The 14,854-nt window shown below is 67.1% G+C and overlaps 2 protein-coding genes across 2 annotated transcripts; one reads left to right on the top strand and one right to left on the bottom strand.

Moving 5' to 3' along the window:
* Window positions 1-211: 211 nt before the first annotated feature.
* On the bottom strand, window positions 212-9,802 carry ERBB2 (erb-b2 receptor tyrosine kinase 2). The gene is given in 29 exon segments (XM_030465926.1): window positions 212-834; window positions 837-995; window positions 998-1,015; window positions 1,096-1,360; window positions 1,541-1,711; window positions 1,794-1,891; window positions 1,997-2,143; window positions 2,217-2,292; window positions 2,385-2,540; window positions 2,620-2,805; window positions 2,876-2,974; window positions 3,055-3,177; window positions 3,282-3,420; window positions 3,511-3,558; window positions 3,634-3,794; window positions 3,883-3,973; window positions 4,078-4,210; window positions 4,304-4,503; window positions 4,795-4,885; window positions 4,964-5,037; window positions 5,129-5,255; window positions 5,347-5,463; window positions 5,544-5,685; window positions 5,783-5,895; window positions 6,276-6,344; window positions 6,462-6,599; window positions 6,742-6,928; window positions 7,009-7,160; window positions 9,662-9,802. Coding segments are annotated over 29 exon segments (3,717 nt in total). The 5' UTR covers window positions 9,738-9,802; the 3' UTR covers window positions 212-673.
* A 1,271-nt stretch (window positions 9,803-11,073) lies between these two features.
* PGAP3 (post-GPI attachment to proteins 3) lies at window positions 11,074-14,189 on the top strand. Its single transcript, XM_030465932.1, is given in 9 exon segments — window positions 11,074-11,272; window positions 11,922-12,019; window positions 12,127-12,234; window positions 12,236-12,280; window positions 12,502-12,564; window positions 12,693-12,754; window positions 12,838-12,974; window positions 13,496-13,694; window positions 14,087-14,189. Coding segments are annotated over 9 exon segments (963 nt in total). The 5' UTR covers window positions 11,074-11,085; the 3' UTR covers window positions 14,151-14,189.
* The last annotated feature ends 665 nt before the right edge of the window (window positions 14,190-14,854 follow it).

Raw genomic sequence — 14,854 nt, 5'->3', positions numbered from 1 at the left:
GCCCTGTTTGTGTCCCTCAGGGGTGACATCATGTCCTTTGCCTCTGGGGGGTTTTTCACCCCCCAGGTCCTGCCCTGTCTCCCCTCCCAGCTGGTGGCACCAGGACACAGCTGTCCCCAGAGACAGAGCTGCCTTTCTCCCCCCCCCCCCCCTTCCCCTCCCTGTGTCGGTGGAGACCACGCAGAGAAGGGGAGTAGAAAAAAAACCATCGTGTCCAGTTCTCAAATGTACAGCGGGGTGGGCACAGGGGGTGGGGGGTGGGCCCAGCCCCACCTGTGCTCAGTGCAAGTCCGTGTGTCCCGGGGTGGCCCCGGGGGGGGGTGTGGGGAGGATGGGGGGGGAAACAGCCCACGGGGTGACAGTGGTGGAGGGGCCGTGGTGTGGCTGCCCTCTCAGGCTGAGCACTGTCAGGCTCAGTGCACTTGTGGGTCACCTCCAGGGGCTTGGAGGGGCAGAGGGGGGGGCACAAGGGGTGACCCCTCCATCCCCACGCCTGCTGCCATGCCGTCCCGCAGCGTCTGGGGCTCTCCCAGCCCTCCGTGGCCGGTGTCACCCTGTGGCGTGGCCGGTGTCACCCTGCCACCAGGCAGAGGGAACAGCCCCCGGCTGGGTTCTGGCTGTGCTGTCCCTCCCCAAGCTGCCTCGGTGAAGTGGGGGGGGTTTCCACAGGCCCCTACACGGCTGCGTCCTCAGGACTGCCCAGCCCCAGGTACTCGGGGTTCTCAGCAGTGGGTGTCGTGCTGGGGCCACCCTCGGGGCAGAGTGCCTTGGGGGGCTCCTGGTTCCAGTAGTAGGGGTTGTCGAAGGCTTGGCTGAAGGGGAGGGGGGTGGGCGCCCCGGGGGGGCCAAGTACTCGGGGTTCTCCACGGCGTGGCCGAAGGGTGCTGGGAAGGGGTGCTTGGCCTCCTTGATGAGCCCGTTCTTACCCTGGTGTCCCTTGGGCTTGTCCGGCGGGGATGGGGGAGTGTGGGGGTGCCGGGGGGGTGAACGCTGCCCCCAGCCTGGTTCACGTACTCTGTGGGGACGAGGGATACGTTAGGGGCTGCCCTGGCCCCTGGGGAGGGTCCTGCAGGGTCCCTGCTGTCCCCTGCCTACCTGGCATGGTGGTGCAGGGGGCCGGGGCGGTGAAGCCCTCGGGGTCCAGGCCCTCGCTCTCCTCTCCCGCCATCCCGGTGGGGTCCTCGCTGTACCGGGGCAGGGGGCCGGGCTCCCGCCCCGACGGGCTCTGCCGGGACACCTTGGCCCCTCCATCCCCCTCTGGCCCCTCTGTCACGGGTCCCTCGGGCAGGCCCGGAGGGGGAAAGGGGAAGGCAGCCAAGCCCTCGCCCTCCTCCACGTCCACCGGGGTCTCCGCCGTGCTCTGGGTGCAGGAGGACACAGAGCTGGGCGCTCGCAGCCCCGGACCCCGTCCTGGTGCCACCAGGTCTGAGGGTACAGCAGGGGGGGCTTTGCCCCCCGTGTTCCCCCAGGCTGGCACTGGGTCATCCCCTCTCTGCTGGGGAATGGGGGCTCCCACCTGCTCCCCCCCCAGCCCACCTACCCGTGTGGAGGAGATACGGCTGCGATAGGTGGTGGAGGTCTCGGCGCTGAAGAAGCCCTGGTGAGGGACCAGGTACTCCTCAGCATCCACCAGGTCATCCATGTCCTCCTCCTCCAGCAGGGCTCGGTAGAAGGTGCTGTCAATGGAGCCGGGCAGCCCCACCAGATCATTCTGGGGGAAGGAGGGGGGGAAGCAGTCAGGACCCCCATGGGCACTGGCAGGGGGAACACAGGACCCCCGGGTCCCACCGTACCTGGATGACCACGAAGCGCTGGGGGTCCCGGGCCATGCGGGAGAACTCGGTGACCAACTCCCGAAACTTGGGCCGGCACTCGGAGTCGATCATCCAGCCTGGAGCGGGGTCAGGCACATCAACGAGATGGCACCACAGTGCCCCACCCCTGTGCCACGTCCTTGTCCCTCCCTGCCATGTCCTCGTCCCCCCCCGTGCCGTACATTTCACCATGATCATGTAGACATCGATGGTGCAGATGGGTGGCTGAGGCAGCCGCTCGCCCTTCTCCAGCAGGTCAGGGATCTCCCGGGCAGGGATCCCTTCGTAGGGCTTCGCTCCAAAGGTCATCAGCTCCCACACGGTGACACCTTGGGGGACAGGGATGGCAGTGAGCAGTGCCCCAGGTCCCCCCCACAGGCCACCCCCAGCGCAGAGCCGTACCGTAGCTCCAGACATCGCTCTGGTGCGTGAAGCGCCGGTGGAGGATGGACTCCAGTGCCATCCACTTGATGGGGACCTGGGACAGGGAGGACAGAGAGGTGAGCTGGATATCACTGAGGGGGAGCACTGAGGTCCCCATCACTCTGTCCCCACGTCCCCAAGCCCCACCTTGCCCCCATCAGCGTGGTACTCGGTCTCATCGATGTCGAGCAGCCGGGCCAGCCCGAAGTCGGTGATCTTGACATGGTTGGGGCTCTTGACGAGGACGTTGCGAGCAGCCAGGTCCCGGTGAACCAACCGCACCTCCTCCAGGTAACTCATCCCCTGGTGGTGGCACAGGTCAGGCTTGCCCTGTCCTCCCCTTGAGGACATCCCTCACACCCCCAGAACACCCCCATCTTACCTTGGCAATCTGCACACACCAGTTGAGCAGGTCCTGGGAGCCGATGCGGTCCTTGTTCTCCCGCACGTAGTCCAAGAGGCATCCGTAGGGCATCAGCTGGGTCACCAGCTGCACCGTGGAGGTCAGGCAGATGCCCAGCAGCCGGGACACGTAGGGGCTGCCCACCCCTGCCATCACGTAGGCCTCCTGTGGGGGAGGGGGGTGTCAGGCTGGGTGGGGGCTGCTGCTGGCACCGTTCACCCACCAGCACACTCACATCCAGGATCTCCTTGTTGGCTTTGGGTGAGGTGTTCTCCCGCAAGACCTTGATGGCCACTGGGATCTTCACGCTCTCCCCATCAGGGATCCAGATGCCCTGAGGAGGGGGACAGATGGGTGAGGGGGTGCAGAGTGGGGAAGGTCCCAGCCTCTTGGCAGCACCCCCTTACTCCTCACCTTGTAAACAGTGCCAAAAGCACCAGAACCCAAAACTTTGACTTTCTTGAGCTCTGTCTCCTTGAGGATCCGCATCTGGGCTTGGTTGGGGAGGGCCCCACTGGGCGTCAGCGGCTCCACCAGCTGCAGGCACAGGTGGTGAGGAGGGGGCTGGACTCCTGGCACCCCCACAGCAACCAGGGGTCCTTATGTCCCCCTAGCAGAGCCGTGTGTCCCAGTGTCCCCACCTCAGTCTCCTGCAGCAGGCGCCTCATGGTGTGTTTCCGCTCCTGCTGCCGCCGGCGCTTGACGCAGACGACGGTGATGAGCAGGAGGACAACGACCAGCAGAGCCCCCACCACACCAGCAATGATGGATGTCACCTGGCTGTGGGACAGGAGGGTTCTAGCTGGAGAAGCCTCCTCCAGCACCCAGAGGTGGGGGAGTTGGGGTCACACAGGTCACCCATGCTCCTACCTTGGTTTCTGGTCCACAGGACAACCATCCTCATCCCGGATCGTGCACCTGGGGACACAGAGCAGTCCATCAGCAGCCCCCAGGACTTTCCCCAGCCCAGCTGGACCCCAGAACCTGACTCACGAGTGGGTGCAGTTGGTGGGGCAGAGCTGGCAGATGCCATCTTCATCTGGGTACTTCCAGACCGGCACAAAGGAGGCGTCAGCCTTCACCCCACTGGGGCAGCGCCGCACGCACTGCTGCGCGTCCTTGTAGTGGGCACAGGCCACGCACTGGTCTGCGTCCTGTGGGAATGGGAGGGGGAGTGGGTGAGGGACCCTGGCATCTGGGATCAGCCCCACATCCCCCCGTGTCCATCCCCTCCATCCTCACTGATCCGAAGCAGGTCTCGGTGCCGTTCTGGGGCTGGCACTCGGGGTGGCAGGGCAGGCACCGTGTCCCATTGGCGTGCTCCCGGATGGCTCTGCGGGGCAATGGGACCATGGGGTGGGCAATGGGACTATGAGGTAGGTACTGAGGTGGGGGACCCCCACACTGGGGGAGGGAGGGTGGGTCTCTGCTACTCACCCATCCAGGAGGTTGCAGGAGGCCACACACTCCTGGCCACGCAGGAACCGCTCGCAGGCCACGCACTGGGTGGGTCCGGGGCCCCAGCAGTGTCCGTGGGCACAGAGGTGGAAGCAGACCAGCCCCTCACTCTCTAGGGGGGGAAAAATAAGCAAAGGGGGGACCCACAGTTTCCTCCCCCAGCCTTTTATCCCTCCCTACCCCCCTCCCCATGGGCCCTGCTTACCGCACTGCTCGGGGGGCTTGTTGTGGGTCTGGAAGAGGCGCTGGCGGGGGTTGCGAAAGATGCTGCCCCACGGCACCTTCTGGAGGAAGCAGAGCTGGGGGTTGTGGTGGATGAGAACCATCCCGCTGCTGATCTCCTGCAGGGCACGGAGCCCCAGCGCCCGCACCGGCAGCTCCCGCAGCGTCAGCGAGTAGGCACCGCTGCCGAGACACTGCTGGTGAGTGTCTGGGGGACCCCCTGTGTGTGCCTGTGTGTCCCCAACCCCGTGTCCCCAAACCCATGTCCCCGATCCCATGCCCAACCCCGTGTCCCCAACCCCATGTCCCCAACCCCATGCCCAACCCCGTGTCCCCAAGCCCATGTCCCCAAGCCCATGTCCCCAACCCCGTGTACCCAACCCCATGTCCCCAGCCCCGTGTCCCCAACCCCGTGTCCCCAGCTCCCTGTACCCAACCCTGTGTCCCCAACCCCGTGTCCCCAGCCCCTCTCACTTGTGCAGCACGCGGCCCCGGATGACCCGCAGGTTCTGGAAGACACCCAGGTCCTGGAAGTCAGGCGGCCAGGCAGCAATGTAGAGGAAGCCTGTGGAGTGCTGAGTGTCACCACCCTCTGTCCCCTCTCTGTGTCCCTCCCCAGCCCCCTGCTCCCCCCCCTCCTCACCCGTCAGCTCCTCCAGGCTCTCGAAGATCCGCAGCAGTTTGGGGTCCAGGGGCGGCGTGTTGGTGCTGGGGTCCCTGCCAACCGGGGAAAAGAGAGAGGTTGGGGGAGTCCTGGTGGGGGTCCTGGTGACCACCCACAGGCTGGGGGGACACACAAGGTGCTTACCCAGTGAAGGTCTCGGGCAGGAAGGCCAAGCTGCCAAAGATCTTGGTGCAGCCAGTGAAGTGCTGGATATTGGAGGCATTGACAGCACGGACGCCCTTCAGGAAATCCACTCCCAGGCCGTAGCACACTGCAGGGTGCACAGCAGGGCTGGGGTGTTCAGCCAGAACCCTCTGGGGTCCCCAAGTTCTCCCCCTCCACGTGCTCTGGAGGGTACTCACCCTCCGGGCAGGGCTTGCTGCACTTCTCACACTTCTGGATGTTGTTGACCGTCACCTCTTGGCTGTTCTGGGGACACACGAGGGTGCAGGACCCCACCTCCGTTGCCAGGTAGTTATCTGAGGGGGTGGAGGGTGGGATGGGGGGGTCAGGGCTGCAGCGGTTTGTCACCAGCCCCTGTTGCTGGCATGTCACTCACAGGGACACTGGCTGACACAGCTGGCACCGAAGGTGTAGCGCCCGTCGCGGTTGGGCACCGATTCGAAGGTGTCCGAGTTGTAGATGACGAGGGGGGGACAGTGCAGCTCACAGATCCCGCTCCGGTTGAAGTTCAGGCATGCCTGAAGTGGTGGTGGTGGGGAAAATGGTTGGTTTGAGACCCCCAGCACCCCAGTTTTCCCCTCCCGGGTCCCCCCCAGTCCCGTCCCCGGTGCGCACCAGGCAGTCGGAGTGCTTGGGGCCGGTGCAGCCCGCGGCACACTGCTCGTGGCAGCAGTCAGTCGGCTTCCTCCCCTTGCAGCGGGGACAACCGTGGCAGATGCTGTTGGTCACTGCAGGGAGGGGGAGGGAAGGACACGGTGGGGACAGATGACTGCCCCCTCCCTTCCCCCCCCACCCAGGGGATGTGGGGTTCTCCAGGATGAGGAGCTGGGGCGTCCCAGGATAAGTGGGGTGAGGGAAGCAGGGATTCTGGGGGGCTGTGAATGGGGGTTTGGGAGGCAAGTAGGGATTGATGGGATCTGGGGGTGGGGGGGAGCAAGTGTGGGTGTCCAGAGCAGGGATTAAGGGACCAGGAAGTTGAGGGGAGGTCCAAGGGGTCTTAGGCCAGGATTTAGGTAGCAAGTCAGGGTCAATGGGGCAAGGATGGGTGGAGGAAGGGGAGTCCTCAGGGATTTCGGGGGCTCTAGGGGGGACAGGCCCCCATACTCACGTGTCTGGCAGTCCTGTGGTCCCTCACCCCAGCAGTGCCCCTCGGCACACAGTGCCCGGCAGTCAGGACCTGTGCCAGGGGGAGCCATGAGCGGGTGATGCCACGAGGGGGGACAGTGACCCCCAGACCCTCTCCCTGGGTACAAACACCCCCCCACACACACTCCAGTGGGGTGCAGATGCTCACAGCTGCGGGTGCGGGTGCTGTCCACGTGGGTCTCGCCATGGAGCTCGTTGTGCCGGTGGAAGATATCAGCCCAGAGGATGGTTTCCTGGAAGCAGAGCTGGGGGTTCCTCTCGATACGCACCCCTCCTTTCAGGATCTCTGCGTGGGGACAGGCAGGGGGGGTATCAGCACGGGGTGGGGGGGTCCTGCAGCCCCACGGGACACCCAGCGCCAAGCAGGGACCAAGCAGCCCTGAGCGCCCCAGGGCAGGATCCCTCGCCACAGGCAGAGGGTCCCCGACCTGTGAGGTTCCTCATGCCGAGCTGGCGCAGCCCCGGCGTGCCGGTGGGGCTGGCGTTGCCCACCACGGCCAAGGCGTAGCGGTCCTGGAAGAGCTGTGTCCCCCGGATGATGCGCAGGTTCTGCAGCTCCAGCTGGCTCACTTGGTTCTCCGCAATCAGCACGTAACCCTGCACCTCCTTGATGTCCTGGGGACGAGGGGACATGGGTGAGGGGCCGTCTGGACCCCCGCTCTGCCTTCCCTTGGGGTGTTTTTCCCCTTGCACACCTTGAGGAAGGCGGTGTCAGCATCGGGGGGCAGGTAGGTGAGCTCCAGGTTGCCCTGGACCACCTGGCAGCCCTGGTAGAGGTGCCGCAGGGTCTCGTAGTGGCTCTCGGGGCTGGAGGGGCGTAGCAGCTTCATGTCGGTCCCGGTGCAGACTGTGGGGATGGAGCGGGAGCTCAGCAGGTCCCTTGTCTCCCCGGGGGAAATCAAACCGGCGGCGGCACCGACCTCCGCAGGAACCGCGGCGGATCCGGTGGTGGCCGTTTTATCAACGGGGCTGCTCCCAACAGCTTCCGATGGGCTTCCTGGATCGCGCTCCCGCCGGCACGCGGCGAAGCTGCTCCCGCCTTGGCACTGGGCCCCAACCCCGCACGAGGGGCAGGGGGGGACGAGGTCCCCCCAATGTGGGCACTGAGCGTCGCGTGGAGAGGAGGGCCACACCAGGACCCGCAGCCCCGTGTCGGGGGCCAGAGAGGGGGGCTGCAGGCAGGAATGCTCTGCCCACGCTGCGGGGGGGCCGCGCCGAGACAAGACCTGATTGTTGAGCGGCGATGGCTGCCAGAGCCCGGCCGGCCCGTGGCTGGCTGGGCCACTGTCCCCAGGGTGTCAGGGTGGGTGGGGGGTGCAGGGTGGGGGGTGCGGGAGCCCGCCCTGGGCTCCGGGCCGGGTGGGTGAGTCACGGGCGAGGGTGGCAAAGGGCCCCCAGCCGCCCGCCCCAGCAGGAACCGCCTTTTCAGGTCGGGCGTGTTTGGGGAGCAGCGGTGACGCAGGGCTGGCGGGCACGGCCCAGCCCCGGCACACCCGCAGCCCCCGGCACCCCCTGGACCACCCCTCTGCACCAGACCCCCACCCGGCTGCTGCACCGACCCCAGTTCAGCTCCCACGCTGGCCCTGCTGCCGCCACAGCATCGTCACCACCGCCACCATTGCCACGGGGGGCACAGAGGCACACGGGGGGCAGGCAGTCATGTCTTCCCCTCAGCCCGGGACAGGGGTTGGGTGTCCAGGTCCAAGGCTGGAGGGGGCTGCTGGATGCATCACAGCTGAGTGACAGCTCCGTGTGCCGGCAGCTGCCTGCATGGCCTCATGGCTGGCAGCCACCTCCTGCCTGCTTCAGGGCCACTGAACCACGGGGAACCCCCCAGGCCTGGTTGAGGAAGAGAGAAGCCCCCTGAATTTGGGGGCCAGCTCTCACCCCAGGGTGCAGCCAAGGATTCCCCTGGGGAACCCGTGCTGTGGTGGCAGGGGGCCAAAGCTTGAGGTCTGCCCTCCGGCTGCCCTCCGGCACGGGCAGAGGATGCCGCCGGCATTCCCGGGGCGAAGGGCAGGTGGGATGGGTGAGCAGTGGGACAGCTGGATCCTGGTAGGATCCCGGCTCCATGCTGTGGGTTTCAGCCCTGCCTGCTCCTCCAGGAAGGGCAGACAATGACCCATCCTGCCTGTCTGGCTCCCACGGGCAGTGCCACCAGGGATCACCCCAAGGTGTCTGGCACGTGCCCACAGGGCTGCCCCGGTGCTCCCCAACCTGCGGCTGCCGGTCACCCCCCCAACCAGAACATGGATCCCAGTCCAGGGACAGGTTTGGGGACACCAGTGTGTCCCCAGCCCAGAGCAGGGAGCTGCTCCTGCACAGACCCTCAGAGTGGGGTAAGCCGTGGAGTGCTGGGAGGGAACCCAATGAGTCCCCACGTCCCTGCCCCACATCCCCCCCTCTTCAGATCAGCCCCACCAGGGATTTGCTTCCCAGCACCCCCAGTGCTGCAGCTGCCCCATAGTGCGGGGCTGAGTGCGGGGCAGCAGGCAGGCGTGGAGCAGGCAGGGGGGGCAAACCCTGCCCGTTGCTTCTGGGGCTACCGGTGGCCACCTTGAGGCTGCTGATCGCCAACTTGGGGCCACCAGCTCTGTCCCCTGCTGTCCTCGTCCCTGCGTGCCCAGCCGAGGCCTGGGGACAGGCTCCGGCTGCTCCCGCTCCCTCCCGGGCTGGGCAGGGTGCGGCACCTCGAGAATGTGGATGGGAGCGACGGGGACGCACCCACCCACCCACCCACCCCCTGCTCCGTGGGGCACCGCGCCTGGCCCAGCACCCCGAAACCTCCGCGAGGCTCCGGGGATGTTGGGGTCTCCCGTCCCCGCCATTACCGGAGCCCTGGGAGTGGGTGCAGCCGAGGGGAGCGTAGGGGACCCCTGGTTTGAGGTGGCACCAAGTCCCCCAGACTCCTCCCGGGGCAGCGAACCCGGGACTTGTCCTGCTCGGGGGGGGGGGGGGCCGGGGCAGCCCAGTCCTGCCCAGCGCCTCCCAGTCCGGCCCAGTCCGGCCCCCAGCAATGCCGGGGACGCTCTGCCCGCGGTGGGGCCAACCGGGGAGGGGGGGGACCGAGGGTGCACGGGGGGGGGGGGGAGGCATCGGGGAGGGACTAAAGGGGGACGATCCCGTCGCTTTCAACCGAACAGCCCCCAGGCACGGCCGACCCTGCAGCCCGGTGTGCCCCGGTGCCCTCCCGGTCCCCTCCCCGGTGCCCCCCGGGCTCCCCCGGTGCCGATCGTTCCCGTGCAAAAACTTTGTGCCGAGTCCCGCCGCCGCCGGTACTCCCGGTCCCCAGTGTCCCCTCGTTCCCCGGTGTCCCCCCCCCCAGTGTCCCGGTGGGGTCGGACCCACCTTCGGTGTCGGCGGGGGGGCAGAGGGCAGCCAGCAGCAGCAGCCCGGCGCCGAGGCAGCCTCCGGCGGGGAACATGGTGCTCAGCGCGGGCCGCGGCCCATGGCCCCGCCGGACGCTCCGGGAAAGTTTTCGGTGCGGAGCCTCCCGCCTCCCGCCGCTCCCGGGCTCCGCCTCGCGGGGCCGCGCCGCGCTCCCGGCCCCGGGCGAGGGCGCGCTCCCGCCCCCCCCCCTCCTCTCCGCGCGCTCCCGCCGCCCCCGCGCGCGTTCCCGCCATCACGGATTTCCCCCCAAGAGTACCAGGACCCTCCCGTCCCCCCTCTCCCGGTGTCCCCAAGTCGGTGCCGTCCCCCGTCCCCCTTGTCCGTGCCCCCCCTGGCCCGGGGTCCTGCACCGGCTGCAGGGAGGGGGTTGCGGGGGCTTCGTTTGGATGCGAGGGGGGACACAAACCCCGTCCCTGTCCCCTCACCTGCCCCACTGGGGCTGTGACGGCTGCCGGGGCAAGGGAAGGTGACATTCCCGTCACCTCTGGGTGTGGGAAAGAGGGGGACAGCCCCAGCGGGTGGCAGGGACAGGCCTGGCACCCAGGAATGCTTCTGGGCAATGGGCACAGTCCAGGACATGGGGACATTTCTGGGGTACCGGGACAGTCCTGGGGTACAGGGACAGTCCTAAGGTACGGGGACAGCCAGGATATGGGGACAGCCCAGCAGCATTTGGTGGGTCCCCAGTGGGGTGGCTGGGAGGTGGCGTTTGTCCCCCACCCTGGGCACAAGTCACCAGTGTCCTTTTATCTGCTGCATGAGGGGGACTTGGGGTGCCCCGAGGGCATCACAGCCTGGCACGGGGGTTCCCCCACATCCCCAGCCCCATCCGGAACCCCCCAGCCGGGCAGTGTGGCCATGCTGGGGGACACGACGGGACCCCTCCACGCCGCCCCATCCTGCGGCACTGCGGCCACCTGTGACCCCCGGGGGGGGACTCCCAGTGCAGGGGGGCCGGGAGCCCCCTCTGCTCCCTGGGGACGGGAGCGGGGAGCCAGCTTGTCACTGGGTTACGTCCGGGGCCAGGACGGGAGGGCACCCCTGGAAAGGGCTCAACGGGGATGGGGACAGCACGGTCCCCATCCCCGCCCAAGGAGGGGGGGCTGTCACCCCCCTGTGGGGTCCTCGCCCCAAGACCCCGCCCGCCCCCCTGCGTGTTCGGGGCCTGCCCGGAGCCCCCCGAGACCTGGCCTGGCCCCGAGCCCCGCAGCCGTCCCTGCACCCCCGGGGTGAGCAGCCCCCCAGGATCGGGGAGGGGGGGTGTGCCCCCCATGGTCCTCCTGCCCGGTGGGGGGCGCTATCTCCCACGTCCCCCCCGCACCCCTCCCGGTTCCGGGGTGGGCCGGAAGAGTCGGGGCGGGACCGGACCGGGCCGGGCGGCGATGGCGGCACGAACCGCGGTGCTGCTGCTGCTGGGGGCAGCGGCGGCGCCGGTCCCGGCCCGGGGATCACAAGGGGACCGGGAACCGCTGTACCGCGAGTGCCTGAGCCGCTGCGAGCGCCAGAACTGCTCGGGAGCGGCGCTGCGGCACTTCCGGGCCCGGCAGCCGCTCTACATGGGCCTGACAGGTACCGCCCCGAGCGCTCATTGGCTGAGACCCGGACACGCCCACAGGGTGGACCACGCCCTTTTGTGGAAGCCACGCCCACAACTGGGCCACGCCCCTCCCATGGGTGGCTTGGAGTGCAGAGACGAACTGGGAGGCAGTGGGGTTGTACTGGGAGGCACTGGGAGGCGGTGGTGTTGTGCTGAGAGGCAATGGGGCCGTACTGGGAGGCACTGGGCCCTACTGGGGAGCACTGGGGCTATACTGGGAGGCGCTGGGCCCTACTGGGGAGCACTAGGGCTGTGCTGGGAGGCACTGGGCTTTCCTGACACCTGTCCAGGGGCTGCTGGGCTATACTGGGGCTGTACTGGGAGGCGCTGGGCCATGCTGGTGGCTATTGGACCAATCTGGGGCTGCACTGGGAAGTGCTGGGCTGTGTGGGAGTGTAGTGGGAGGTACTGGGCCATTCTGGGTGTCCCTGATCCATACTGGGGGTTACTGGGATCCCCACTCTGTGTTGGGTTTCCCCACCCAGTCCGAGTCCCATCGCTCCCACTGCCCATAACGATCTGACCGTGCTGCTTGATGGTTCATACTGGGAGGGACTGGGAGGGCCTTGGTGTCCAGGGCAGGGACCCCACTCGTGTGTGTGTCCCCTTCCCTCCCCTCAGGCTGGAGCTGCCGTGACGACTGTCAGTACGAGTGCATGTGGGTGACCGTGCGGCTGTACCTGCAGGGGGGACACCGGGTGCCCCAGTTCCACGGCAAGGTGAGGGGGTGGGGAGGGTTAGGAGGGGAAGAAGGGTGGGGTGTGGGGGGGGGTGATGTCTCTTTTTTGCCCCCTAACCCCCTTTTTTTGTGTCCCCCCCCCCGCAGTGGCCCTTCTCCCGGTTCCTCTTCTTCCAGGAGCCGGCGTCCGCCTTCGCCTCCTTCCTCAATGGCCTCGTCAGCTTCCTCATGCTGCTGCGTTACAGAGCCACCGTGCCCCCCCACCTCCCCCATGTACCCCACCTGCGTCGCCTTTGCCTGGGTGAGACCCCCCAAAAACCACCCCAGGGGGGAGGGGGCTTCGGGGATGATGTCCCCAGAGCGTCCCCTGCCAGCGAGCGGTGGCTCCGTCACCAGTGAACCCCATAGGGTGAATTTTGGGGTGCTCATCTTCACCTCATGGGGTGCTGGGGGGCACTCTGCTGCTTCTTCCCCCTCTCCCCCCCCCCACCACCACACCCCAGCTTTTTGTCTCTCCCACAGGTCTCCTTAAACGCCTGGTTCTGGTCCACTGTGTTCCACACGAGGGACACGGCGCTGACAGAGGTGAGTGGCACCCCTGGAGGGGGTGGCTTTGTCACCCTTTGTCCCCAGACTGGCAGCAGGGGTCCTAAAGAGGGGTGGGGGGGTTAGACACAGCATCCCAATGCTCATCCCACTCCCCCATCCCACAGAAATTGGATTATTTCTGCGCCTCAGCCGTCATCCTGCACTCCGTGTACCTGTGCTGTGTCAGGTGGGTGCTGGGGGGACTTGGGGGGCTGGGACTGACCCCCCCACCTCCTCTTTCTCATCTTCCCTCCCCATCTTCCCCCCTAGGACAATTGGGCTGCAGCGCCCAGCCTTAATCAGCATCTTCAGGGCCTTCCTCCTCCTCTTCCTCGCCTGCCACATCTCCTACCTGACCCTCATCCGCTTCGACTACAGCTACAACATGGCAGCCAACGCGGCCATGGGTGAGGGGGGGGCTGCCTGGGGGGTGGGGGGCAGACCCTCAGCCTGAGGAGGGGTGAAAAGGGAGGTCTTGGGGTGCTGGAGGGTACAGGGGGGTTGTTCATGGGTTCCCCAAAGTGGAGGGGCATTCCATAGAGGGGCTCAGGGGGGCATCGGGCCATGGGAGCTGTGGGGGGCTTCAGGGGCTCCCCCAAGGGTCTGGGGCTGGGCAGTCCCCAGTGGGGTAATTGGAGGTGTGAGGGGGGTCTCTGTGGGGCTGTGATGTGCTGCAAAGGGCCTGATGGTGCTCTGAGGGATGTGGGGGGGCTTTAGGGGTCAGTGGGGGGCTCTAAGGGTCTGTGAACCACAGGGTTATGGGGGTGTTCCAAGGGTCCCAATGGGGCCATGTGGGCAGGGAGGGGGCTTCCTTAATGTGTCTGTGGAGTTTCCACGGGGGATTCAAGGTGGGGGAATTGTGTCCCTGTGGGATGGGGGTGCACAGGGGTGCTCCCCTCTCTCCCTGACCCCCCCTTGCCCCCATCAGGACTCCTCAACTTGGGGTGGTGGCTGCGCTGGTGCCTGCGGAGTCGCCTGCCCCACGCCTGGAAGTGTGCGGCCGTGGTGCTGCTGCTGCAGGCACTGGCACTGCTGGAGCTTTTGGACTTCCCTCCCCTCCTCTGGGTTCTGGATGCCCACGCCCTCTGGCACCTCGGCACCGTCCCCCTCAATGTCCTCTTCTACAGGTCTGTGCCCTCCCCAGGACCCCCCTCCCCTTTTTAAATATGGGTGCTGGGGATCCCAGCCCTCCCAACAGGGTGCTGAGTAACCCCTCTGGGAATTGGGGTGCTGGGGGGTCCTTCTGTTTACCATGGGGTGTTTGGGGGTCTCCCACTCTTGAAGCCAGGGTGCTAAGGACTCCCCTCTCCTTCCCACAAGGTGCTGGGTGCCCCCCTCTTGAAATAGGGGTGCTGTGGGGTCCCCCTGATACCCGTGGGGGGCTGCAGGGACCCCACTGCTGCTCCCCTGAGCCCTGGGGGCTGGCTGGGCTCAGTGGGGGGGTGTTTGGGGTTGTCCCCATGCCAGGCTGTCCTGTGCCCCCCCCCACAGTCCCCATTTCTCTCCCCCCTCTCTGCAGTTTCCTGATGGATGACAGCCTCTACCTCCTGAAGGCCAACTCCGACCTCTCCAAAGTGGACTAGAGCTGCTGGGGGGGGCACACACAGCCCCTCTCCCCACCCTGGGGTCCTGCCCTGTGCCAAGTGACCCCCCGGCCCCCCCAGCCACCATCTCCTTCCCCCCGTTGCCTTCTGAGGTTTGCTTTTCTCTCCACATTCCCCCTTCCACCTCACCATTCCCCACATCTCACCTCCTCAGGGTGCACGGGGGGGGTGGGCACCCCCACTGCTGGTTGCAGAGGGGCTGAGGGCAGCTGAGACCCCCCCCAGTGACCCCCACTGCCATGGAGCTTGGCAGTCACGGGGGGGGGGGAGTGTTGGGGGGGCTTTTCTGGGACCTGCTGGCTGCTGGATGGCTTTTGCGGGTGGGGGGCTCTAATGTGTGGGGCTGGAGTGGTGCCTTGGGGCTGGGGGTGTGCCCCCCCCATCTGCCAGAGGGACTGTGTCCCCCCAAGGATGTGCCCCCCCCCCGCCCCCCTCCCCAAAGTGTGAATAAAGCTGAGTTCAACCTGTGCCTGCCTGCCTGTCCCCCCCCCTGCACCCCCTCCCTACCCTGTGGGCATCCTGGGCCCCCAATCCTCCCCCCTCCCCATGCTCAGTGCCCCCCTTCCCCTTTGTTTTCACCCCTGCACCCCATTTCTCACCCTGCTCTCCCTCTGCACCCACCCTCCCTGTGCACCATGACGTGCCCCAAATCCCCACCCCCACCCCATAACCCCCCCAAACCT

This window comes from Calypte anna, chromosome 27 (genome assembly GCF_003957555.1).
Source record: "Calypte anna isolate BGI_N300 chromosome 27, bCalAnn1_v1.p, whole genome shotgun sequence".
Taxonomy (NCBI): domain Eukaryota; kingdom Metazoa; phylum Chordata; class Aves; order Apodiformes; family Trochilidae; genus Calypte; species Calypte anna.
This window is presented reverse-complemented; position numbering and strand designations above follow the sequence as displayed.